The 26,435-nt window shown below is 36.1% G+C and overlaps 1 protein-coding gene across 3 annotated transcripts in view; it reads left to right on the forward strand.

Annotated features, from left to right (window-relative positions):
* DGKB (diacylglycerol kinase beta) overlaps nt 1-26,435 on the forward strand; it is a gene marked incomplete at its 5' end in the record, with an annotated part of 319,453 nt that overhangs the window by 33,289 nt on the left and 259,729 nt on the right. For 2 of the 3 annotated variants that reach the window (XM_082045820.1, XM_082045821.1), the window contains 4 exons: nt 207-283; nt 5,852-5,872; nt 20,267-20,420; nt 24,938-25,078. In XM_082045820.1, coding sequence (XP_081901946.1) covers nt 207-283; nt 5,852-5,872; nt 20,267-20,420; nt 24,938-25,078 — 393 coding nt within the window. The remainder of the gene's footprint in view (nt 1-206; nt 284-5,851; nt 5,873-20,266; nt 20,421-24,937; nt 25,079-26,435) is intronic. The other variant, XM_082045822.1, reaches the window with a different exon arrangement.

The raw sequence follows: 26,435 nt of genomic DNA on the forward strand, positions 1-26,435 counted from the left end.
GATCTGATTTTTACAGTACTTGGTAGAGAGGGTATAGTATGTTCTCATTTTCTTTCTGCCCACAGCTCTCATACAGCTAGAGAAAATTACTAATGTGAATTGAGAAAAGCTATTAGCAGTTTGGTTGTTTTTTCTTTAATTACAGTTCATATTATGTAAATAAGTTTTCTGTATTTTCATTTTCTCTCTCTCTATTCTTCATCCAGATTCTACCAAGAAAATTAAGGATGTCTTAGAAGAATTCCATGGCAGTGGTGTGTTAGCAAAATATAATCCTGAAGGGGTAATTCTTTTTCTTTCTTCAATGGTCAGAAATGGTGGGGAGAAATATTTATGAATGTTGTAGCAAATCTAAACATCTGAAATAGAAGATTATTTATAAATCTGCTGTTTGGGGTATTTGAAACTGTTTGGAAAACAAAAATATGAGTATTTTGAAAAGCTAAAAGTTTATAAACATTATATTAGACAGGCCTGCTTAATAGCTTACTTAAAACCAGATTTTCTTTTCTAAGATTTAAACAAACAGGCACACAAAAGTAAAGCAAACGATCCTTATGGTAAGGTAACATGCTTCCCAATTCTTTTTAAGGATTGGAAATATTAAGTATGATTTCAAAAGTTAGAAAAAGTAAAATCTGTTCAGGTACAATTTCTCTCTAAGTTCTGTTTCTCTTGTGTTGTTTCTGGTAGTGGGATCCCCATTTTGTTTTAAGACAATTCAGCTGAAAAAAAAGTGTGTGTGTGTGCATTGTCACTACAGATTCACTACAAGACAAAATATTCTGTTTTGGCTGGTAGAAAAAGACAGATTATTTTCTTTTGTTACCCTGAACTGCACTTTGTATCTGCTTAGCATATCCCATTAGCACGATTCAAAATGTAGCTAAACAAAAATGTGTCTTAGTAATGTTTCTAATAGTAATGTCTTTAACTGTGCTTGAATTATGTGGAATTCAGGACAGAAAAACACTCAAACAGTTATGAATATGACTTGATCTTACATTTCAGGATATAAAAAGGAAGAATGATTGTGAATTAAGGTCACTATAACTCATTAAGTATTGAAAAATTATTGGACACTTTGAACTTTGCAAAGCATAATGCTGATCATTTTTGTCAGTTTCTGAAGAAAATATTTAATAATTCAGTAAAATAGTATAAGTTGATCTTGTAAGTGATAATCTTAAATTCCCATTATTTTAGTTAATTAGAATCTTAGATTATAAAGGGAAGGATGGGAATGCTATGATCATCTAATTTATTCTCCAGTGTAACATTGGCTGTAGGACCTCCCTTAACTGATTTTTGTTAGATGTAGACATGTGTGTTATTTATTATTTTTTTTTCACTTTTAATTTTTGCAGGGCTGTTTTGTGCTCCTAGTGTATGTGATACAATGGTCTTAATTTATTATCTATAGTTATTCTTGAAATTCTTCACTTTCAGTCATCATACAAGATTTCAGTTTTGTGAAATGTAACCTTTTACAGTACAAAATAATTGTGTGTTTTATGCTTATTTAAATAACATACTGCCATGTAGGTAATGCATTATCAAGTTATCAGTGTTTGTGTGTGACGTTGTGAAATTAGTCTCCTTTAACAAAGTCATTCCTCCAATTTGGGGGTGTGTAGAGGTTGAGTCATGGCAAAAAGTGATGGGACGACTGCCCTGTCTGAAGCCAGGTGAACTGGCAGAATTTGTGCAAAGCTGTAATTAATAAACACAGTTGGTCCTGAGCCGAGTCTGTGATTCTGTATAGCATTTCCCAGACTTTTTAATTGCACAGTTATTTGTTGCAGAATCCTACCAGTGTACTGAAGCATGCAGGGCTTACAGAGCTGCAGAGCTCCCAAGCCAGTGAGCAGGATGGGAGGGGAGGAAGGAATGCAAGTCAGACACACTGTGATGGCTTCAGTGTCTTTAGCAGGGATGGTTCTTCACTACAACTGGGTCAATGTTGGACCTAGGCTGACTAACCCTGACAGCTTTTGTACTTAGACTTCAGGAAGTGCAACATAAAGAAAACACAGCTAGCAGTGAAGCTACTTTGGATCTAGTAGCTCAAGTTTCATGCCATACACTGCTGAACTGGAGGCAAAGGCACTGAGTTGGACTTCAGTTGAGTGAATATACCAAGTCAGACAGAACTCCCTTTGCACATGCATGCCTATATTTTTGGCATGCATTCAACCGCCTCTGTGGATAAACTCTTTACAGAATGATTTGCAAGTTGATTATATCTGGTCAGATGAGGACTCCTGGAGTTGGTTGTACTATTTAAGTAATTAATTGTTGTCTGTAAATAAGATGACAAAAACTGAATGATCCAGCTGAAATCAGTCATAGTACAGTTTTTTAGTTCCACATATTACAGATGGCTCTTCTATTTTGTTGCTGTATTTTGTAGGGGATACCATCATGTTTCCATTTTAGTTCATTATTTATTTCCTAGATAATTGTCTCATAAGCACTCCAAGTATTTTTCAAATCTTGCCAATATTCTACCAAAAGGTGGTGCCAGTTTTTTACTACAAACATGGGGCATAGAGCTATGGCAGACTTAGCCATGTGATGTATTTATGTACTTAAGAAAAAGCCTAAAGAACTTCCTGTTTCAAGTTTCTCCCTGCTTAAAGGGTTCAGGAATTCATTCTGCTCCGTTGCTTCTATATTACAGTTTTTTATCACAAGCCAATTTAATGAGACAGAAATAGCAAAAGAAAAGCTATTGGTATTCGAAGCTTGTTACCTGAAGTCATCTGGTTTGTTTTTCCATTATCTTATATGTTGTCTAGTGAGTGGGTTTCGGGCTTAGTGGAAATGATGTATCTGATTATCAGAAGGACATCCAATATAGGGAGTTTATTTATGGAGCTTTTACTCTCTGTTTTCAACGTAAGGGAGATGACTAAAACTTATACAAATGCTACTGAACCTCTGCCCTTCCACCTTCTTCTCTAAGTCAGTGTCAAATATGTAATTAGGAATAGATTTTATACCTGATGTAAGACACACAGGTAGATTAAGATCAGCCTCCTGGAAAGCTGCGATTTATAAATTTTCTTTTTATCAGTTGAGATTTATTTTAGTTAATTAATTTCAGCCATTTGTCTTTGAGGGGAGCACTGATTAGGCCAGCAAGAGTTAGGAAAGCAGGTAGAGCTAAAGACTGTATCTAAATGGGTACTAAGTACACATCATTGTCTGCTTGTGGTCCTAGTGTCATCATCACTTTTGAGGGATCTGTTTGAGTGCACCATAATATCTTGTTTACCTGCTTACCTACTTACTGTCTAGAACTCTTAGAGTTTATCAGTGCATGAAGAGTGAGAGTGGAAGGCGCGTGGAGGTGTCTCAGCCAGACAAGCAGTCAGAGTGCAGCTGGGGTCTGCAAGTGAAGCAGGGCAGTGCTCCAGAATTCCACAGTTTGGTTGTGAATAAAAAGAATAAATGTGTATATGCAGAAACAACAGGAAAGTTATGACAATGAGCACGTGACACAAGGCACATTCAATGGTCTCATCTGCCCAGAGGGGTGAAGCCCTAAATTTTGCAGAATGTTTGTAGTCAGGTTGCAATCATCTACCTTGTCCAAAGGATTTTTGCATTTTTTGAAGTAGTGCTGATACTTCTAAAAAGCTTTCTCTAGGGTCCTTCTGATTTCCAGGGGTCTCAATTTTTTTCTAATTTAACTCTGTCAACGTATCAAAGGATAAGTCTGGTGACTCTAGTTCAGCAAAAGTCCAGCACAATCAGTGTAATTTATGCAGAGAATACACCCGTATTTGTAATTTAAAGGTAGTACCTCTTACTGGGAAATAGTGATAGGAGTTTTGATTAAAGTAGAAAATTAATACGGCACCCACCTTTATTCAAAGGAATAAAAATTATTAGCAACTAAAGCAGCATATAATGATGACTTTTGCAACAGTGCTTGTTAGTGTTTATAGAACCATAGAGTCATTTAGGTTAGAAAAGACCCTTAAGATCATTAAGTTCAACTGTTAACCTAACAGTGCAAAGTCCACCACTAAACCAAGTCTGTGAGCACCACAGATTTTAAACACCTACAGGGACGGAGACTCAACCACTTCACTGGGCAGCCTGTTCCAATGCCTGACAATGCTTTACTTGAATAAGTTTTTCCTAATATCCAGTCTAAACCTTCCCTGGTGCAACTTGAGACCATTTCCTCTTGTCCTATCATTTGTTACGTGGGAGAAGAGACCAACACCCTCCATGCTACAACCTCCTTTCAGGTCGCTGTAGACAGCGATAAGGTCTCCCCTCAGCTTCCTTTTCTCCAGGCTAAACAGCCCCAGTCCTTATCACACTTGTGCTGCAGACCCTTCACCAGCTTCATTGCTCTTCTTTGGACACACTTCAGCACCTCAATGTCTCTCTTGAAGTGAGGGGCCCAAAATGGAACACAGGATTCAAGGTACAGCCTCAGCATACTCGTGTTGAGTACAGGGGCATGTTCGCTTGCTTAGTCCTGCTGGCCACACTATTTCTGTTACAAGCCAGGATGCTGTTGGGTCTTTTTGGCCACCTGAGCACACTGCTGGCTCATGTTCAGTTGGTTGTTGACCAGCACCCCCAGGTCTCTTTCCACCAGGCAGCTTTCCATCCACTTTTCCCAAGCCTGGGGTTGTTGTGAACCAAGTGCAGGACCTGGCACTTGGCCTTGTTGAACCTCATACAGTTGGCCTCAGCCCATCGACCCAGCTGGTCCAGATCCCTCTATATGGCCATTTTACCCTCCAGTAGATAAATACATCTACTCAACTTCATGTTGTCTGCAGACTTACTGAGGGTGTACTCAATCCCCTCATCCAGATCATTGATAAAGAGATTAAACAGAACTGGGCCCAGTACTGATCCCTGGAGAACACAACTCATGACCAGCCACCAGCTGGGTTTGACTCCATTCACCACAAATCTTTGGGCCCGGCCATCCAGCCAGTTTATTAACCTGTGAAGAGTACACATGTCCAAGCCATGAGCAGTCAGTTTCTCTGGGAGAATGCTGTGGGAAACAGTGTCAAAGGCTTTACAAAAGTCCAGGTAAACAACATCCACAGCCTTTCCCTTGTCCACTAAGTGGGTCACCTTGTCATAGAAGGAGATCATGTTAGTCAAGAACCTCTGCCAGCTCCCTCAGTACCTTTGGGTGGATCCTGTGTGGCCCCGTAGACTTATGTATGTCCAAGTGGTGTAGCAGGTTGCCAACCGTTTCCCCTTGAATTATGGGGTTTTCGTTCTGCTCCCCATCCCTGTTTCCAGCTCAGTGTCCTGAGTACCCAGACAACAAATGGTCTTACTATTAAAGACTGAGGCAAAGAGGCATTAAGTACCTCAGCCTTGTCCTCATTTTTTGTCACTGTGTTTCTACTCACATAGAGTAAAGGATTGAGATTCTCCTTAGCCCTCCTTTAGTTGTTAATGTATTTATGGAATTTATCATTGTATTCACTTCTGCTAAGTTGTTTCATTAACAGCTATTCTTGGCAACAAGTAATTAGTTATGTGGTTTTTTTTTTTTTTTAAAGTAAGCAGAGATGAAAGATAGGCATTGTATTGACTTTTTTCCTTGGTTATCTGTCATTGCATGGTTAAAAATAAATTGCTTGCGCTTTCTAATCAAGACTAGAATGCTGACTTAGAGCCATTTTCTTGTCATGTGCTAATGCAAGAAAATGGGATATTCTGTCTAATGTCTTAAACCTGTTCATCTACATCACTAACCTTCCATCAAAAATAGTTCTATTATGAAAACAGAGCCTGAGTGTTACGACACTGCACTAATGTACGTGTGTTCTTTCTTTCCTTGCATGCGTTACAGAAACAAGATATACTTAATCAAGTAAGTAATCTTAATTTTATTTTTTAATTTTTGTTATGCATAGGAGTAGTGTCTTTTATAGGCTTCCTTTGAGATGTCACTTCTACTAATAAATGCTGCATGTGTCTATTCTGTCAGATAATAAATATTTAAAGCAGAGAGCAAAGTGCACTCTTTTTCTGCTGGCAGACTTTTTCACTAGGTCAATTCCATTTTGGTCATTCACAATACATAGTTTTGCTAACATTAACTCAGAGAAATATGAAAAATAATTTAAGAGCAAACATTTAACTGGTTTCATACTTATCACAGAAATTTCAGCTTACTAAGGAGATATAAAATACTGTTTCTATAATCATATAACACCATTTTTAGGTAGCAGGCTTAAAAATGCAGATTTAATCATTTGAATAAGGTTTACGGTGTGCTTTAAGTGAGTGCGACTTTACAGCAATTGCAAGAGAAATGGTTAAAGAGCTGAGCATCAACCCAAGACTTCCTGAGAAGCTTCAGGAGCCTGAAAGCAGGTATAAAAATACAGTGATCAAAAAGAAGAAGAAAAAAAATAAGCTAGGGAAGAAGGACTAATCAAATGAACTAGTTTTTTTAAATGACCTAGTTATTCTTCCTTTGTAGCACAGAGGTATTAAAAAGCCTCTGCTTTACTGTTCTGGGAAGAGGCAGATGGAACTTGAGAAGAAGGAAAAAGTCAAGAGACTGAAAGGATTATTTTTGTAGGAACCCCTCAGTTTCTGGGGTCAAAGGCCAGTTGAGCTTTTAGAGGTATGTTACTGAGAGCAGTCCTGCCTGTTCACAGAAGGGCTCAGTTTTCTTCAGATGACCAACATTACTTTTTTAGTAAGCTAACAGACTGATTACAATGGGTCCTGAAAGAGAAGGTATTCAGGTTAAAGCAGTGTGTCTAGGACTGGTCTTGAGACTAATCTCAGTATCTTTGCTAATAACCTTGTCAAAAATAGATGGATACTAATAGAATGAGCTCGCTAAACCAAATTTGGGAATTATTGCTAAAATGGAGAAAAATCTGAATATTATGCTGGAAAAGCTTGATGACATTATGGACTATAGTAAATGGAAACGGAACAAAATGCAGTAGTGCAGATTACAATGTGGTTTACCCTGGGACTAGTGGCATTGTTAGATAAATTGTTGTGTATGGTAGTAGATCACAAGATAATTGCAAAGCATCATTTTGGTTTAATCATGAAGAAGAGAAATATATTGCTGGGTCATTGTGGTGGTATTCCTGTGACCATGGTGGTCTGAGAACAAAACAAGAAAAGGTACTGTCTTAAGCCCATTGACATAAGTGGAAAACTAAAATTTCAAGCACACATAAGTGTGGGTTGAAAGAAGGATTCTTGTGCTGTTTCCCTCTGCTACAGTCTTTGATCTGATAGAAGATATTAATTTACTGTAAAGACTTTGCCTTATTATAATATATAAAGTGAAGTATTTCTGCTACAGGTAGGAAGATTTAATTTTCTATAAAAAGCTACTGCAGAAACCACATCTTTCTGCTTTCAAACCAATGATGAGACAAAATTAACTGAAATTGTAACTAATTTGCAGAAGGGTTGGTAGGATGTGGAGAATTATGGTGTATTTATTATGAAGGAGAAGCCTGTCCCTCACATGTTGATAACTGAGGACCAAGAAAGGATGTTGAATCTTTGTAGCTACATAAGTGAAAAAATTAGCAACTTGTGAGTGTCACCAGCCAAAAACTCTGCCCTTCAGACACTGGGCACTCTGTTTTTCCGGGTCTCCAGGCGGAATTTCTAGGGAAAGAGCTTCCTGGATAGCTGTAGATTTGGGAAGCCTGCCAGGAAGAGATGCTGGCAGTCTGGCTGTGAGCCTGCTTTCTGTGGGAAGTGTTGAGGGCACTGAGATGTAAGATGTTCCAAATAGTCAACTTCTGCTGCAAAACCATTCAGTTTTGAACATTTTTAATGATCTTTAGTGGTCCCTCTGTCTCCTCCAGTCAGTGCTAACATCTCTCCATCCTTGTTTTCTTCCTTCCCTTGTGATACTTCCCCTCTCTGCCTTAAGATCCCATTTTTGTCCTTTTTTTCCTCTACTTTTTTTGCATTGCTCAGGACGTTTAAGCTCTGTGAGCCTCATACTGCTTTTATTTACCTGTTACCTATTCTCATAATGTGTTAAATGCCTAACTTAAGGACTATTTTCCTGCTCTGATGTACACTGGATACTGTTTCAAAGTATCTTAAAAGGAAAAGAGATTATTTTTTGATTTTGTTAGGGTACCACTATCAGTATTTAGATAGAAGTTGTTAGAGAATTTTAAGCTGTCTTGACACTAAGGCCAGAGGAGTATGCTGCTTAAAGCTACACCATTTTTAAAAGAGAAAAATAAAAAGTGGAGGGTCACACTAATGCCTTTTATTGAAGAGTAAAAGACTACTCTGACAATATTTCAGCTCCTCTAACAGTATGGAAACAGTGTAAATATGGTACCAATTATGATACTGACTTAGAAAGTATGAAAATACTATATTCATATTTTCATATTAATTTATCAGCTAAGTTGTTCTTTTCTTAAAGTGAAATAAACATAGAAATAAATTCCTTCAGAAAGGGTACCTTTAGTGTATTTCTTGATTTTTATTTTGCCATCAATGAATATTTAACATGGATGCATTTCAGGTCAAGTATACATACAAGTATACTATTTATTCTGCTAGTCATTGGTGATAGATTTTTTTTTAATGTGCAACTACTAAGGTGTGTTCAACATCAACTGAAAAGTATCTGTCCGTAGTTTTAAATAATTGTAATTTTAATTGTATTATGCTGTACCTTCATTTGATCACTATGTGTCTGAACTAATGCTGTGAAAGAAATCACAGGTGAGAGGTATTTGGCTAATGAGCATTTGGAATCTGTGAAACAAAACCAAATGAAGACATTTTCTTAAGAGAACCATATTCAATGTTGAAATCTTGTTGAATTTCTAACAGTGGGAACTGTGAAGCCATGAAATCAGTGCTCTGTTGGTGTTATAGTGTTCTTTGGTTTACATCCTTTTTGTAACAGTTTGATAATTAAGGACTATGTGGTTCTTGTAAACAGTTCTGCAGATGTTTATGTTGCCTGGTCAGAGACAGGGCAGGGATATTTTATTTACCTACAGAGGATATTATCTAGAAATTGCAGGCACTGACAAAGCTGTAGAACAGCCTGATTTTTGTTAGTTTTGTTAGTTTCTGGTTTACATTTTTAAACATGTTTAACTTACTGTAGGTTTACTCAGGTTGAATCAGGAAAGACAGGTTAAAGTGCCTCACCCAGAGTATTTAATTATGACTGGATGTGGTTTGGTGGTGGTTTTATATATAGATATATTTATTTTTTTTTTTTTTTTTTTCTGAAGAACAATATATCCTTACACATCTATATAATCATGTAGTAACAAAAATTTGCCAGTAGTAAATTTTTTTTTTTTCTTGCCCAGAAACAAGACTGGGATGAGACTGTGGTGGTTGGTGAATACATTCCAGATTTATTTTTGTAATTAGCATCAATTTATTACAATAACATGAAAAGATACTACAAGATTATGCTTAAAAATCTAATTATTGCATAAAAATTGAGTCTTCCCATTTCCATTTTGGATGCTTTGTTGAGTTTACCTCTTTGAAGATACATGCTAGCTGAGGAAAAATTTTGGCAGTTCTATATGTCTGTATTATTGATAATATCCAAATATTATTTGGCCATATGGAATATTTGGTAGGAGCAACCTGTGAGAGCATGTGATTTTTATTTTTTTTTCCCTTGTAAACTTTCATCTCAGTTGATGAGAATTTAGAAGCTGCTTTATCTAAGAAATAATTGTACTTGGTTACTAGAACTTTCAAAATGAATTATGTACAAATTTGATTAAATCAAATTTTAGATCAGAAAATGCTGAAGACTTTCGATTTTAACCAAATTTCACCCTCATGTACAATGCCAATCTCCATGAGGAATTCAAAATTTAATTTGAATTTTTGCCATATAAATATTAGAAATACATTTTGAAGACCAAAAACCTATGCATTCTCATGTAATTCATGTTTTTGAGTTAATTAACCCTCAGTATGGTCTCTGCTTTTTTTCCACGTATTTTGGAAAAAGTCATCTTTTGCAACATTGTCAGAATCAATGAATCTTCAAAACTTGGACTTTTACTGGGAGTGCTTTAACATTGCTTTTCACAGCAAGTCATGTAATTGTCACTAATGCACTAGAATTGATGTGTGTGATTATTGTTGTAGCATTATGTGTGAATAAAGGCCCTCTAACATAATTTCCTTCTCAACAGCTCATTTTTCAGATATTCGGTCAATATAAATTGTTTAAAAGAAAATAATCAATTAAGTGGACCAACCCACAAACAAAAATAACCCAGAGCTATTAGTGTCAGTAGATTAAAGCTGATTATACTCTACATTTTTGGCACCATTTGGAGATCAGCAACGTAATTTAAAAAGTAATTAACTGACAATTATATTTCAACATAATTCTCTTTCCATTATCTCTGAACTGTTCTTTTTAATAAGTGAAAACCATATTTCATGGAAGTCTGCTGGAATGAACAATTTATTTTATTTTTCCCCTCTCTTATATTATTTTTTTCAGGATGACAAAAACAGTGGCTTCTGTTGAAACACTCTGTACCAATTTAAAAAGAAAAAGACGAAAGAGAATGTGGGATTTTAAAAGAATTTATGGGCGGAGATTAATTCCAAACACTGGATCATGTCTTGTTCCCATTTAATGTGACCAATGTGGTGGGGAGGAATAAGAGGAATTATTATTCTACCCCTCCCTGCCCTGACCCACCCACAACGACAAATCTTTTGTCAAGAGACTATTAAGAAGTTGCTTTTTTGCGTCTTGTGAGGAGAAAGAAAGTGCAATGATACAGCTTCTTTTCCTTCCTTCTTCATGTCATCCAGCAGAACTGGTTTTTGCTCTTAAATCAGCTTGGAAAATAGAGGAGGCAGTTAGACCTCTTCTGCAGTTTTGTGTTAGGGTACATGTTGAATCAAAAGCTGTCAATTTTTTTCTGTCTAAATATTTGTTCTCTTCAAACATCTTAATATGGTAGGAGTTAAAATATTACATAGCATAGTTAAAACCTCTGAATAGTTTTCTTTATAATATAATAAGCATAATTAAAGCTTTTGAACACTCTTCTTCACAATACAGTAAAGGATGCAGAATTTGCATTACTGATATACATCCTATTTTTAAATGAGAAACTATGTTTTGTGTATTCTCAGTATCAGGATATACTGAGTTGTGATGTCTATACCATGTAGAGTTCTGTGTATGTTGGCACAGAACACACACATAAATGCATACATCCTCACAGTATGCATACTTGGATTTTTCTTGATCTTACATTCCTGTGTGCCATTGGTGAAACAGAAGAACAGGTTATAAAATGGCACAGCTTAACTGCAGTAGGAGAAAGGAAGAAGTCAAATACTCACAGTGTAGTATTTCCTTTTTTCAGTCACTTCTTCACCCACCCCATGTGTCAGTTCTGCTCTGTGAGATGAAGGAACAAGGGATGAGTTCCTGCAGCTGGCTTATTTTACCTATAATCACACTCCTAGTCAGGGACACCAAAACCTGAAATGCATAATTTAAGGAATATTAACTTCTGCTTAGCACAGAGAGGGGGAAAGCTTAATTGGTTTGGGGAATCCAATAGCTGTATGAATGCTTCGTATCTTGCGAGAAGAGTCCAGTGAAAGTTGCCAAGAGTGTCTCAAATTGTTGGTTTATAGCTTCCTGTGTGTTCTTTTTTATGATTCCTGTGGGTCTCATGCACATGATTCATCAGCTCTCACCAATGCAGATTTTCACTACAAAAGAGATAAAGTGTGGGAAATTTTATGACATCACCCATTTGAAGAAAGTAGAAAGCAACATTGTTGTATATGACCAGTTACCTGAGATTGGTCCTATTCAATATGTGGTGGAGGATGAGCAGAACATAGTACATTTGCTCTGGTTTCTGTTCTCTGCGAAGACATGGGAATTTGTAGAGGTGATCCTGTGCTTTCAGTTAGCCATGACAGATCTTTTAAGGCAGATTTTATAACCTACAAACCTGTTAACGCATGTGGACTTCAGCCTCTTTCTCCCTGGCGTATAAGGTGTTAGAAGCCATTCTGCTTTCTGGACAAAATCAGGTATTTTAAGGCACTTCGATAGCCTGTTGTAGCCTTAATCAGAAGATCAGAGACCTGAGCAGACCCTGTATTTTTAGTTGAGTATTGGTCTATATATAGAATCATTTAAGTTGGAAGAGACCCTCAGGATCATCAAGTCCAACCATAACCTAACTCTAGCACTAAACCAGGTCCATAAGAACCTCATTTAAGCGCCTTTTAAACACCTTCAGGGATGGTGACGCAACCACTTCCCTGGAAAGCCTGTTCCAATGCCTGACAACCCTTTCTGTGAACAATTTTTTCCTAATATCCAATCTTAGCCTCTGCTGGCGCAACTTGAGGCCATTTCCTCTTGTCCTATTACTTGCTACTTGGGAGAAGAGACCAGCACCCTCCATGCTACAACCTCCTTTCAGGTAGCTGTAGACAGCAATAAGATCTCCCCTCAGCCTTCTTCAGGATAAACAGCCCCCATTCCTTCAGCTGCTGATACAAAATCAGAAGACACCTGAAGTTGTCGGTTATTTTGCCGAGCATAGTCACAGCTGCTACTTGGAAACCAGTCTTTCAATTCCTGTCTTTTCTGAGGCTGGGAGACTCAGCTTCTATGAACTAGCACTAAATTAGTGTAATGCACTTATCAGTGACTGCCTGAGAAGAAACAGACCTCTTATCATAGCAACTGGAGATTTTTTTCAAGCATATTAAGCATAGACTGACTTCCATTTCTTTTCCTTGGAGTCTTATATATTCTGGGAATCTGAGATTCAAAAGAAACTGGTGAGTGGGAAGTAAGAGCTCTGCTGGTATAGAGGAGAAAGAGAAGTAAGATATATGTATTCTTTAGTGGTATTGGTAGGTTAAAAGCTTCCCGTCATAATTGTATGAGATACATGGGGTAAGTGCAAAGAAATGTGCATACGGTCATGATAGTGGTATCAAAAGTAGTAGTTGCTTTATTGTCAGTTTTGTAGTATTCTGTGCAGTAACAGTAGAACAAAATTCCACACTACTTTGTTAACTGTGAATAAAGTGAGATTTTTTAATACCTATAAAAATCCCAAGCTACTTTTAATATTTTTATTTCTTCAGAATTGAGAATTCTGTAGTCAGTGTGATAGGTGTCATCCTGGAAACTCTTGAAAAATGTAGTTTATCCTGAAAATTGTAATTTGTTTATCTTTTAAGCTGACAGGACTTTAATCTCTTGGTGACTTTCAACTCTTGTTATTAAGGAATCTTGACTGTCATTTTTTCCTAGTTCAATGATTGTCACTTGTTTGTATCTTTTTACGTGTGCTTGTCGTTTTGTCATAGGATTTCTTGTGGTACATTGAAAAGAATACACTAGTGATCAGATTCCTTAGGCAGAGAAGAAAAATAAAAGCCCAGGCTAAAGAATTTTCTGCAGAATTGGCTTTTAAAATGTATTGTTATAAAAAAATAGGAAAGCATATAAGAATGCTTGCTTAGAGCCATTAAGGAGTTTCCCAAGAGCTTTTAGCAGCTGAGGAAGAGGGAAATATAGTGTTCCATGGAGTGACTTTCTTCTAGATCTTAACTCAGTTCTTTGACTAGAGTGCAGATTATTTCTTAAAAACATTGCCTTCAGATGTGGTTGAAATCTCTCAAGAGTCCAAATCTGGGGTCTGTAGCTCATTTCTAGCCTTCCTCTCCACCCCATACACAATGACCCAGTGATGCCTCATTGGCTGCTTCTGGAATGGAGGAAAAGAATTCCAAACTAGAGATTATGAGTTTGGAAGAAGGATCAGTAGTTGCTGCTGTTTCCCCCTGTGCCTGCCTGGCTCAGTTTTTACCTCCCCACATACTCCCATCTGTGGATAAATGGCATTGTCTCTCTCCCTTCAGATTTTTAGTTTAGACAAAAAAGGTGCTATATGGCATTACCTTGTACAGCTGCCACTTTGTATATCCATATAGCTAGTGTTGGTTTGGTTTATGTTCTTATATTTTACAATATCTATAAGACATTGTAACTGAGTTCCTTGAGTACCTGGTTTTTATTATTTCAAGAATATTATTATGAGTATAATTCTTGGCCTAATTATTTCTGTTTTATCCTGGTTCTTAAAGGGCTCTTTGAGGGAATTTTCTTCAAAGTAATGGGAGTTGGCAGAGGGAATCATAATTGTTTGTGTTTGTAGCTTTCTTGTAAAGTGAAGGATGCCATAAGCTTCAGAAAAACTTCCACCACAAGACAATGGTTGGGTATGGGTTCTCTAACAAGACAAATTTGGCTGAAACTGAAGTTCTGTGCAAATCTGTCTATATTTGCTTAGTCAGACATCACAACAGGGACATTCTCGTAGTGTCTGGAAATAAGACAGATTGGTCTGTCTTGTTTCGTTGTTATAAAAACTGCTTCTGCTATTCTTAAAGATAAGTAAGTAATAGTGAGTTATTTGCAGTGATGAAACTTTTGGTATGTAATATGTTCATGGCATTAACATTAAAAAAGCCTGTCAAGTGTTTTGGAGTAATGGATATTTGTCAAAATTTAATTGTAAAATAAATGGAGCATGTGAGATGACATGCTATAGTCTCAGAAGCACCAAATGACCTCTCTGAACAATCTATAATTGCTGTTTTCTGCTTCATTTAATAAATAACACTGTATATAATAGGTTGTATACATTAATATTTATTTATGTATATGCAGTACATAAATTTGACTTGTTTCTTTTAGTATATGCTTAGATCCAAAATGGGTTACTTCCACTCTGAGTGAAGTTAGCACCCAACTGTGGTATGGCAATTTAAAAAAGAAAAGAAACAAAAAAGCTGTCTTAGCCATTTTCTAGAAAAGTTATTTAAGCACCTTAAATTCTTTGCTGTGTTCAGAAGTATTGCCTTAACAGGTGCAACGTTTTGGTATCCGTTTTGATACATTCCCCTGACTAGCCTGATTTCTTAAAGATGTTCAGATCACCTCATTCAAAGGACTATTTCAGTAATTTGTTCAGCAACATCTTTACAAGTAAATATTTGTTTTGTTGGCATAGGCATACAGAAACTTCTTTTTCCCTCAGTGAATCTTCAGCTCTTTTCTGATACTTGGATACTCCCTAGAGAAAAAGATACAGGTTTGAATTTCCTCAGGCAAACAAGGGAATTCAGCCAAGGTGTAACCCCCACTGGGGAGGTGTCTTTACAGGAGATTTTTTTTTTCCAAAAGGTGGGAATATCTGTTGCTTTTTCTGTGCCTTTACAAGACCATGGAGGACTTCATTGCACTTGTTGCACAGTGCCTTTTTTGTTTGTTTGTTTGTTTCCTGTGAACATGTATAGCAGAATCTGGTTATACAGATTTATCTACCCTAATTGCATTAGATGTGATGAAATCTTCAACCCACTGAAGACTGTAACATTTTTCTTTATGTTCAGAAACAAGTCTGTGAACACCTTAGGAAGTAAAAGTAAAAAGCATAAAGGCTTTATAAAGTAGAAGTGCTTTAGGGATTAGTAGCACTTGAGAGAGTCCTTTAAAATCCCAGTATGAATAAGGCCATCAATACAATACCGATGTCCAGCTTTAGGCTGAAATCAAATAACAGGTTTCTTAGTCTGCACAGTGTTGTCAAGTGAAAGTAATGCCTTATCACAGGGTATTCAGGAATGGACACACTTAGTAAAGGCGTACAAGACACCTTAGGATGCCTTTTTCTGTAAATCTTTTGTGTTATGTACAGTACTTGGATGCAGTGGGGCAAATCCAGAACCTTCTTTCTGTGGTCAGTTAATCATTTAGAAGTCATAAATTTTGGTGTGCTGCTTCTTTTTCACTTTGTTGTATGGATTTGTTTGGGGTGAGCTTACAGAAAAAAAATAGTTATGGATTAAATTCTTGTTGGCAGTTTTGTACTGGGATTAATTTTGAAATTTGGGGGATGGTTAATTAAATGTTATGGATTTTCCCTGACAAATTGTCACCAAAAAAAGGATGCATATTTTTTTATTTTCCTCTGCATTGTGTCATAGTGAGTCCAGTTTCATGTTTATTTTCAGAAAAGCTAAAAAATATTTAATGGTTATCACATTTTATTTGCTAAAAAAAAGTTAAAAGCTAAAACCGTACAATTTTGCTTCTTGTTTCTGTCCTTTCTCCTTTGCTTTTCTCCAAGGTGGATATATATATATATATATATATATATATATATATACACACTTTTTTTTTGAATTTTAGGTAATCGGAAACTGATACAATCTATAAACAGGAAATGATAAGAACGGCTTCTAAAAATAGTAGTAAAATTAGTGTTACATGGATGTTATGGTTTAAAGTAGCTGAAATTCAATGGTGTTTTTGAATGTGCACTTCTCTGGTCTTATATCAAAATGTTTCATTATGAAACAAAGTTTTATTAATAATATAGATGATTTTAAATATTTATGAGGTTTTATATTGTAAACTTTATATTTGTAAGACATAAGGAAATGAGCTTTAGTAAGCTTGGTGAATCAGTTGTTTTTCATATAAAAAGAGGAATCCAGTAGTATATGATTAATGTAAAAACACCTACCTTTTTGTGACCTACAGGCAAGGCTTTTTGGTACCTTTTTTATTTGAATCAAAGCTCAAACTGCACAGATTTTTGTTCTTCCCTCCACCCCTCTTTCCTCAGAACATTTAGGCCAAATGATTTGAAATGTCTTTCATGTTCGTCTGAATAACTAGTGGCTGCTACAACTATGTCCCTTTATCCCTCCCTATAATGTTGAAAATTTTCCTGAGATCCCTAACCTTGTGATCATAATCTCCCTATGCCCTGGATAGTCTCTTGTGAAAGGGAATGAATTAATTCATGTGTCAGGTTAATTGTAGTCAGTGTGGTACATCCTCTCACGCTCTCATCCTCTCACTTGGGAAACGTCATGGAAAATGCCTTCTGAAATGCTAAATCCTTCTTTCTCAAGTTCATTTTAATTCAGCTGGAGCTTCTGGAAACCAAGCAACTGTTGAAAATTAAGCACTTAGCCTGCATGCTGAAGAAAACAACATCAACCATTATAAATTATTCTAATGTTATTGATCTGAACGGTTAAATTAATGCTTGTGAATTCATTAACAGAAATAAATTATTTTCAAACCCTACCAAAAGTTATTGAACTTTTCATCTAGAAATTCTGATATGACAGTGAGATTTAAAGGGTGTACATAGCAGAGTGAACATGATTCCTGTTAGTCTGGAAAATTAAAGTCCTCTGCCTTCCTCTTATAGTCTTTTTGGTTACCAAAACATTGTGTGGTTCCTTTAAAAAGTAGCTGGAGCTGAGGGGAAATGCTACTAATAACAGGAAGGGTAGTTACTTGCTGACAAATTTTCATATTTTAGAAGGGTAAAGTTCCATGAGGAAAAAATAAAAATACTGCATAATTGCAGAATGGAGAAATGCTCATAATACTGTATTTCTCTCTTCTGTGAAAGAGATCTGTGCATAGATCTCCTTTAGGCAGGACTGTTGCACGTCCTTTGACTACAGCATGTGGTTTTGCATCTGCATTTTGGGCTATTATAAACATTCTTGGTGTGTATCCAAGTCACTTACCAGCCGCTAACCAACTTTCAGCATCATTTGAAAGCTTTTGGATGTGCAGCATCTGAACTCTGGTCGTATGAATGTTGCTGCTTTCCCAGGGGAATACAGGTCATGGAGCACGTTAGAGCAGAGGATGAAGCACTTTCAGCTGAAGAAATTCGACTGTAGAACAAGCTTATAGTACAACCATCCACTTTCTTTTCTCCTTTGCTGAGCACGCTAATCAGTCGCAGTCAGGGTTTCAAATATAATAAATGGACATGGCAGCGAAGTCATGTGTTACTTTGATATCTGTTGTCTTTCCTGGACAGAAAATACAAGGCAATTTGGAACAATTGCTTTGGAGGACACTGGGGTAAATTATAATCTGACCAACTTTAGGAAATATGGTAAAGTTCGAGCATCTTTGAGAAAGAGAAGCTTCTGGAAGAAACACATAATTGTGACCTTATTTATTAATCAAAACCTCTGCCCAGACATAATTCTAAACCCATAAATGGAAAAGATGTAGCATTAAGGGTATAGTTATTGCTGGCAGTTTGGTGGACCAGTCTCACTCAGGCAGCAGTTTAAAAGTTTAAACTGTAAATTCAAGGAATATTTTTAGCAGTATATACATAAAATCCACAGGCAAGGTTGTGCCCAGCTTGTGCCTTGTGGAGGCAATTTTTTTCAGTCTCTGCTATTTTTGTGTTCAGTAGGTGAGAGCTTTATTGGTTTCACTGAACTTGTTTCTCAAATGAGGTGTTCTGGATTAGAAGCTCAGCATAGATACCCTCTTGTCAAGTCTGCATTCCAAATAATGACCTGCACAAGATCAGTCAAATTTTGCAATCTGTGGTGTTGGTCACTTGTAAGGACAGTGATACACATTTAAAACATCACCCCGGGGCACTTAGGTCTCAGCCTTAGTGGGCAACAGCTTATTTCATGTGGACACAAAATTTCTACGTCTCATAAATATAAAAGAAAAAAGAAACAATACAGAGAAGGCAGGGGGAGAAAAATCCCTGCTCCAAAGTGTTGAAATGATATTAAAGTTGTTGTAAAAATTATTTATACTGTGACTCAGATTCCAAAATCACTGAGGCATTTTGAAAATCGAATTTCCATTTTCTTTTTCTGGCATGATTTCAAGCTGATTTCATGCTAGTCTGTTCCCTCCAAATGCTGCATTCACTGTGCTGAACTAAAGGAGTTGTATTAGAGTTTTCTATGGAGAAATGGAATCTTCCTGAAGCATGGGGTACTTTCTTCAGGTTGATTTTTGTGGTATAATGTGGCTTTATCCCTTAATTATTAATGATGAAAAGTTGCTGTCCTGTTTCATCTAGAAACAAAGACCGCAACAGTGTGTTTTATACATCAATGATTGATAAGCTGTTTTAAAATCCGGTACGTAACTGAGTAGCATCATTGATAAGTATGCACTTGTGTCACAGTTATTTCTGAGATAAAAATGAAATTGTCTTAAGCTCTCTTGATATGTTTCAGAACACCTTTCTGTTTAGTGGTTCTATATTAGCAGGATAAAATGGGATCTTAATGTTTTACATTGCTGTGACCTCATGGCAGCCCACACCTTCTGTAAGGGGGCAGCGCAGGGGAAGGTGCAGATCTGGTAACCAGCAATAGGACACAAGGCAATGGAAAGAAGTTGGGTCAGGGGAAGTTGAGGAAAAGGTTCTTCACTGAGAGGGCAGTTGGTCATTGGAACAGGCTCCTCAGGGAAGTGGTCACGGCACCAAACCCGTCAGAGTTCAAGGAGCATCTGGACAACGCTCTTAGTCAATATGATTTAGTCCTGCGAGAAGCAAGGACTTGGACTCAATGTGGGTCCCTTCCAACTTGAGATATTCTATGATTCTATGGTCCATTTTATTACTTAAAAGTAGTAATTACTTAAAAAGTAATAATTACTTAAAAGTAATTAAATTACTTCTCTCTTACCAGGAGAAATAATCAATGAAGTTTCATTAATCAGCTCTTGACTTGCTGGCAAAAGCAAAACCAAATTAACCTAAATGACAAATGTTTCAAATCAACAATGTTTTTTCCCTGTAAGTAATGTTGTGCATCTCAGCCCTCTCATTTGACTATTAGAACCTATTTAAGGCATGGTGATTTTGACAAATACCAGCAAAACATCTTGCCGCCTAGGAGGAGACAAGTGGCCTTCAATTCTCTGAATTCCAAAAATCTCCTGCTTGTTGTCTGCCTGATTATGGGAAAACCTAAGACTTGTTAGGTGTGTCCCTGTGAGCTCCATAGGTGCCTTTGGTTGCAGTTTTGTATGTTCTGTTAAGCCATTATCTAATTAATAAACTAGAGAGCATGAAATTTCATTTTGGGGTCCTGATACGTGTGCTCTGAATGTGCTCTGGGCTATCTTACACTGTGCTCTGGGCTATTGTACCAATACTGTGAGTTTTCAAAGTAATAATTCAATAATCAGTCACTTTCAAGAATAGGTATGCCAGCCTATATCTTCAGAAATCAATATTTTTAAATGCAGTCTGAAGTTTTTGTTAACAGAATATTATCTGATGGATTAGTATGGAAGTTTTTGTGAAACAAATAATTTCAAATACTTTTCTTTCTTTTTTTTTTTCTTTTTTTTTTTTTTCTTTCACTGCAGACAATCGATTTAGAAGGGTTCAAGCTGTTCATGAAGACTTTTCTGGAGGCAGAGCTACCAGATGATTTCGTTGAGCATCTTTTTACATCATTTAGCAACAAAATCTCTCACTGCAGCCCATTAATAAAAAACAAACCCCAGCACCTTTCTGGAGGTAAGTATTAAAATCACAGTAATATAAGTCCTGAAGGTTCCATCCCCCTCCTATTTCAGTTGTAATAGCTGTCACTGTATGGAATTCTAAACTGTATGTATTTCTTTTTTGCTCTGATATTTGTGAAACTGGAAAACCAAATCATGAGCAAGAAATATTGTGAAAAGAAATGGAAATTAAAAGGTTTCCTTTATTTAATTCACAATAATGATGCAGCTGAGACACCAAGTGGACAACCTTTGTCATGTTAATGCTAATCAGATTGCTATGGTTACATGATCTTGCTGCCTACTCTACTGTATAAACACTTCGAAACCTTCAGAGCATCAGTCAGGGGGCTCCTGCTGGTGCTGTACAGTTTCTGTAACCAGTTACTGCTGCTTCTCTTAACTGTCTAGGTGTGATGCTGCTATTAGTAATCCTAAATACTTATCAGCTACTGATATTTTCAATGTCCTGGAAGTGTTAGCAGTATTTCTTTTCTCAGTGTAAGGATCTTCTTTAATGCAGTTTGAAATTTTCATGCTAAACTGGTTAAACCAAAATCACTTTTGGTTAAAAGTGATTTTGAGTTCAGAGGATGCAACAGGTTAAAATATTTCAATGAAAAATAGTGTTAAAAACTGTCAACTTACAACATTTTATAAATCTTTTAAAGAAAATTTGGAGAAGAAATTTAAGGTTACCTTCCTAACTTGATATATTTGGTTTGACACATTAGCAATTTGGAAACTCTATAAAACTCCAGTATCTAAAAGCAGATGCCAGACTAATTTAATGAAATAAATTGCATGTTTTGAACAGCTGGGATAATCAAGCACTTAGAGCGAGTTACCAAATGGTTTGATGGGTATTTAGTTGCTTGAATTCTTTATGTGAACATTAAGTGTCTTCAAATTGCAAGTCATCCAGAAATTGTGAATTTGGTACAAGTGCTACTTGCTGAAATGTTAGCTTCTCTTGCACATGCCAAGCACTAGATTTCCATAGATGCCCCAGTGTACAATACTGATTACAGGTTTTCGGATATCACTGAGTGTGACCTGTTTTTTGTTTTCAGTGGATGCCATTCTCCACTATGTTAAATAGATGGGTTTCAGTTATCTTTATTTAAGTGTACAATACATTTTTTTTTTTTCTCCTTCTTAGCTTTTTATTTCCTGGCAAAAAACACCAAAGAAACAAAATAACCCAAACCACCACATTACATTATCATCTTCTATTATTTGCAAGGTGTATATACTGTAATGATCATTAAGGGTAGTTAGACTGAACTGAAAAAGCTTTTTTCAGCTTGCAGAGCTTGCTTACCACATTAATTATATGATTTTTTAATATACTTTTTTTTTTCCATTTGAATTAAATTCTTTAGCGATCTCCTTTTGTCCTTTCCAATCAGAACTGCCATGGATGCATCTCCTTCTGCAAATATCTGCTCTGTAGACAGTACATTTTAAACTTCTTGGACTTTTGTTATTAGTTATCTAGACTAGTTCCATGTGCAGATCAGTAAGCTTAGTAAACTGTAGTGTAATTGTTGTGTGGAGTATTCAAAACCTTCTGCTGCTAATTGCAGCTCTGATAGTGATTCACTTACAGGTTTGAGCAAGTCATTTAGACCATTCAGTCCCTTGCCCTTAAAGATGCTTGCCATGGAATCTCTAAGGGCATGTCTAAATGTATTCTTCATTGCATGCTGCAGTGTATAATTTGGATGTCATAAATTTTCAGCATTGTGCTGTGAATATAGATTTTGTTGCCTATGAAGTCTTAGCAGCACAATTTCATTTCCACTTTCATTACTTTTAATTTTTCCTTGGCGTTTTCGTCATATTTTCATCAATGCGTAGCACCAGCAATAAACATGCACTGTATCAGCCACCAAAATTTGCAATCTTTTACCTCAACGCTTTTTACCTGAAACTCCAATAGCAGCTGCCATTTAGTCATGCATATTTATTTATTATACTGTGGTTTTACATACGATATCTGAGTACTATTGTTTTAAAAAATCATATTTTATAATTCTGGTATTTTATTTCTATGGGTCTGACACTTCACATGTAGAAATAACAACTGTTTTTAGGTCATTGTCAGATCTATAGCTAAATTCTGCCCAATATAGTCCATGCTCAGCTTTCTTCACTTTCACTATAATTCTCTGAGATTTTATTCTAATGTGTGGCAAAATATAATAATAATAGTAATAATAATAATAGTTATTTAAACTGTATGCTGAGTTTCTTACTCTAACTCCTACAGCTTTTTCTCCTTCACTCACTTTTCCAAGTTTGTAGTTAATCTTTTTCTGTTAGTAAGGACTTCAGAAATAATGTAACGTGAGAGCAGTTTAGTAGTCTTCCATATGTATTTAGCGTAATACCAGAAGGACTGTTTGATAAATTGTTACATGCAAAGTATCTTCAGAGAGGTAATTCAGTTCACTTCATGCAAGCGTTCTTGGTTATTTCTGCCTGAAAATATGCTGTTTATATTGTGATTCAATTGCATGAGGTTTAAACGAGATGTAACATCTTTATAATTTGTAGCATTTAAAGGGAAAAAGAGTGCATTGGTAGATTTTAATGTACAAATGAAAATTATGGAAACCTTCACATTAGGATATTTAGTAATTTTAAAATGTTACTAATAGTGAAAAAGCTGACCATACCGGGAAATTTGTCAGAAACATTTAATGTTCTTCTGGAATGTGGAAAGGTACATGAGAGCTAGAGAAAATCACGAGGAAAGTAGCAGGGTTCATAAATCTCTCTGCCGTGTGACTGTTTTTTACTTAATGTCTCTTGGTCCACTCATGTCTGTTTATAAATTATATTTTCAGTTAAGGTGTCTGAAGATAGGTGGAAACAGATGCCAGGTAAGCAGCTGCACTATCAGTCATCTGTAAGTCAGCACATTGCAGTCACCTCTCTCACACCTCTGATTAAGCTGTGCTGCTTTAACCTTTAGCTTGTAGCTGGCGATGAGCTATAACATACCTTAAACTTTCTATGCCTTTTCATTTGAATTTCAGTGAAATCCAGGACTATACTTTTTTGAGATATGTTAGCTCAAGTTTTAGAATACCTTTCATTATGTGCGTAGGATTCACATAAGACTGGAATGTGAACTATTTGTGTCAATTGTATGACTGAAGCTGGCATCTTGATTGATTAACATTTTATACTGTCTTAATTTTAAGGGCACTTACTGACACGCAAACTCATTTAGGAGAACATTGCCCTGTTAAATCTTTTTATTCATTTAAATATTTACTTTCAGTGTTAATTATCTACCTGAAATCATGGGCATGAACCTGATTAAAAGATATGTTTCTGCACACCAAATTGCTCTATTTACTGGTTGTGTTTTTTGTTTTGTTTTTTTTTTAATGTTTGTAACTCAGTAGATCTTTAAAAATGTCTTCGGTTCTAATGAAGTTTTTCAAGATAAAAAATGGCGTGGGGAGGAACCCACCAGAATTGTTTCAATTTGCTGCAGTAATTAACATGTCCAAGACAAATGGATGAGAGAAATTGTGTGCGCAGGTTGTGTATGCAATGATGAATCTGTTCTGAATTAATTACAGAAATATTTAAAGATAGTAAATCCTTTTGTAAAGATTTATGTTTGCAGTGGGAACTGTAACAATCTTTTCCCATCTTTACAGTGGGAAATGTAACAAACTTGTAAAGAAGGTTTGAAGGTTTTATTACTGCTTTCTCTCTGTATTCCTGTCCTTCCTTTTTTTTTTTTTTTCCCTCTATTTATTTGTTCCTGTAGATTTCAGTAATATCATCAGGACTGCTCATTAATGTTCTCTTGAAACAAACTTTGGCAATGTTGAAACTTCTGTTCCAAGTGGCACACTGGAACTGCTCTTGATCACAATGTTTGAGCAATTATTATGACTATATTTAAATTATTTCTTTATTTGTCTATTTTTTGTTTATATTCTGTGGCTAAGGCTTCAATGTCTTAAATATGTGTTACTATGATACACATCTGGCTGTGTTTATGGGAAGACTAGACATTTGTGTATTATCATTGTTCTTTTACACTGAAACATCTTCAATTGGTGTAGCAAGTGTAAATCTTGAAGTCAGACAAAATTCCTATAAGCACAGAAAAGTGGATGCAGTATTGGGCAGGGATTGTTTAAATACTTAAATTAACATGGAATGCAGTAGAATAAAATTTTTCACCAAATTGTTTGTAATCAAATGACACCGGATCAACACAAGTGAAAAAATATTTGTGCCATTCCCACAACTGATTTACTTTTTACAATAATTTGCTATGTTGGTGTGATATTTTAAAACCTTACCATCCATTTTAGTTCTGCCTTTGCTGCATAAACTCTGAACATAAATTGTTTAAAACTTCTCATTTATATTTAAATTAAAAAGTCATCTGAGATTCAAATAAAACAAAGATGCATGTATCTAGGAGTTCTGCTTTTCATTTTCTGCTTATACCATATATTAAGATTAACAAAAGCTGTGTGTTATTTTCAGGTCTGAGACTTAACAAAGGTACCTCTACATCCCGACCTCCTACTCCTGCCAACTTAAATTCGCCAGACATGATCCAGCTGAAAGATATTGTTTGCTATTTGTCGCTGCTAGAAAGAGGAAGACCTGAAGACAAGCTAGAATGTATGTTCTTTTTTTAAGTTCATTTTCTTTATTTTCAGGGAAATTAAAAAAAAAAAGTCATGAAAACTCTGTTTCTTAGTTTTCTGAGTTTACAACTCAGATCATAGTAGTTACATTATAATATATGATCCTAGGTGACTGTTATTGCAGGAATGATCTTTTATTCTTTAGAATATATTAATTTGATGAAATTCTAACTGAATTCTTCCTATCTAGCATGTGCTAAGATGAAGAGTAAGTATCATGCATTCTGCAGTGAAAATAATCCTTTCTATACTATTGTCTGTTGACTAAAATAGAATCTGTGAAAAACAAATGAAATATACCGAGAATGCTTAGAAATATATAGAAGTGGTGAATAATCTGCAGATAACCAGCTAATGCAAACAAAAAACAGTTGTTAATATAGGCCATAGACTCTGTAATATTAGTGACAAAAAAGCCAAGAATGACCCAAGTCTCCACCACTGTTGGGAATGAATGTTTGATGCTAGAAGTTAGAAATTGATTTTTTTCAGTTAGAGACCTGATTCATTAAAGTCCAACAACTCTACCTGTTCAAAAAATAACTGAGTTTCATCTGCAAATTGGAGAAAAAAAGAAAGAAATTGTGTTTCCCCATTGTGGAATTTTAGAAGCCAGTTTTCCAGATAGATAAACAGTCAATCCAATTGTATAGTCCTTTACTGACACTAAGTGTGCTTCTATACACATAGCTGAGCTGTCTATTAAGTAACTATGGGATCAGGTTCTAATACTTTATGGAAAGTAAATAATACGATAGGAAGTGCAAACAGTAGGCTTCATCTGATGAAATGGAGAATTCATTACAAGGTTGCATGACTGCATGTTACTGAAGTATCTTGATGTTTCATGACCTGTAGTTAGCTTACTAACCAGCATCCTTCTGGACAAGTTCTCCAGCTGTGGGATGAGCGGGTTGATGGTGCACTGGGTGAAGAACTGGCTGAAGGGCAGAGCTCGAAGGGTTGTAGTGAATGAGGCTACCTCTGGCTGGCGACTGGTCACCAGCGGTGTTCCTCAGGGCTCATCCTGGGGCCAGTCCTGTTCAGTATATTTATCAATGATCTGCATGCAGGAGTTAGATGAACCATTAGCAAGTTTGCTGATGATACCAAACTGGGAGGTGCTACTGACTGTCTTGAGGGAGAAGATGCCTTGCAGAGAGGTCTAGATAGATTGAAGCCTTGGGCAGTGATTAATGGGATAAAATTTAACAAGTCAAAATGCTGATTTCTGCACCTCGGATGGAGTTTATCTGCACAGAAGTACACATCAGGAGAGGAGTGGCTGGAGAGCAACCCTGCAGAAAAGGGTCTGGGATTGCTGGGTGGCA

Source organism: Streptopelia decaocto, assembly GCF_964273445.1.
Source record: "Streptopelia decaocto genome assembly, chromosome: 2".
In the NCBI taxonomy this organism is placed as follows: domain Eukaryota; kingdom Metazoa; phylum Chordata; class Aves; order Columbiformes; family Columbidae; genus Streptopelia; species Streptopelia decaocto.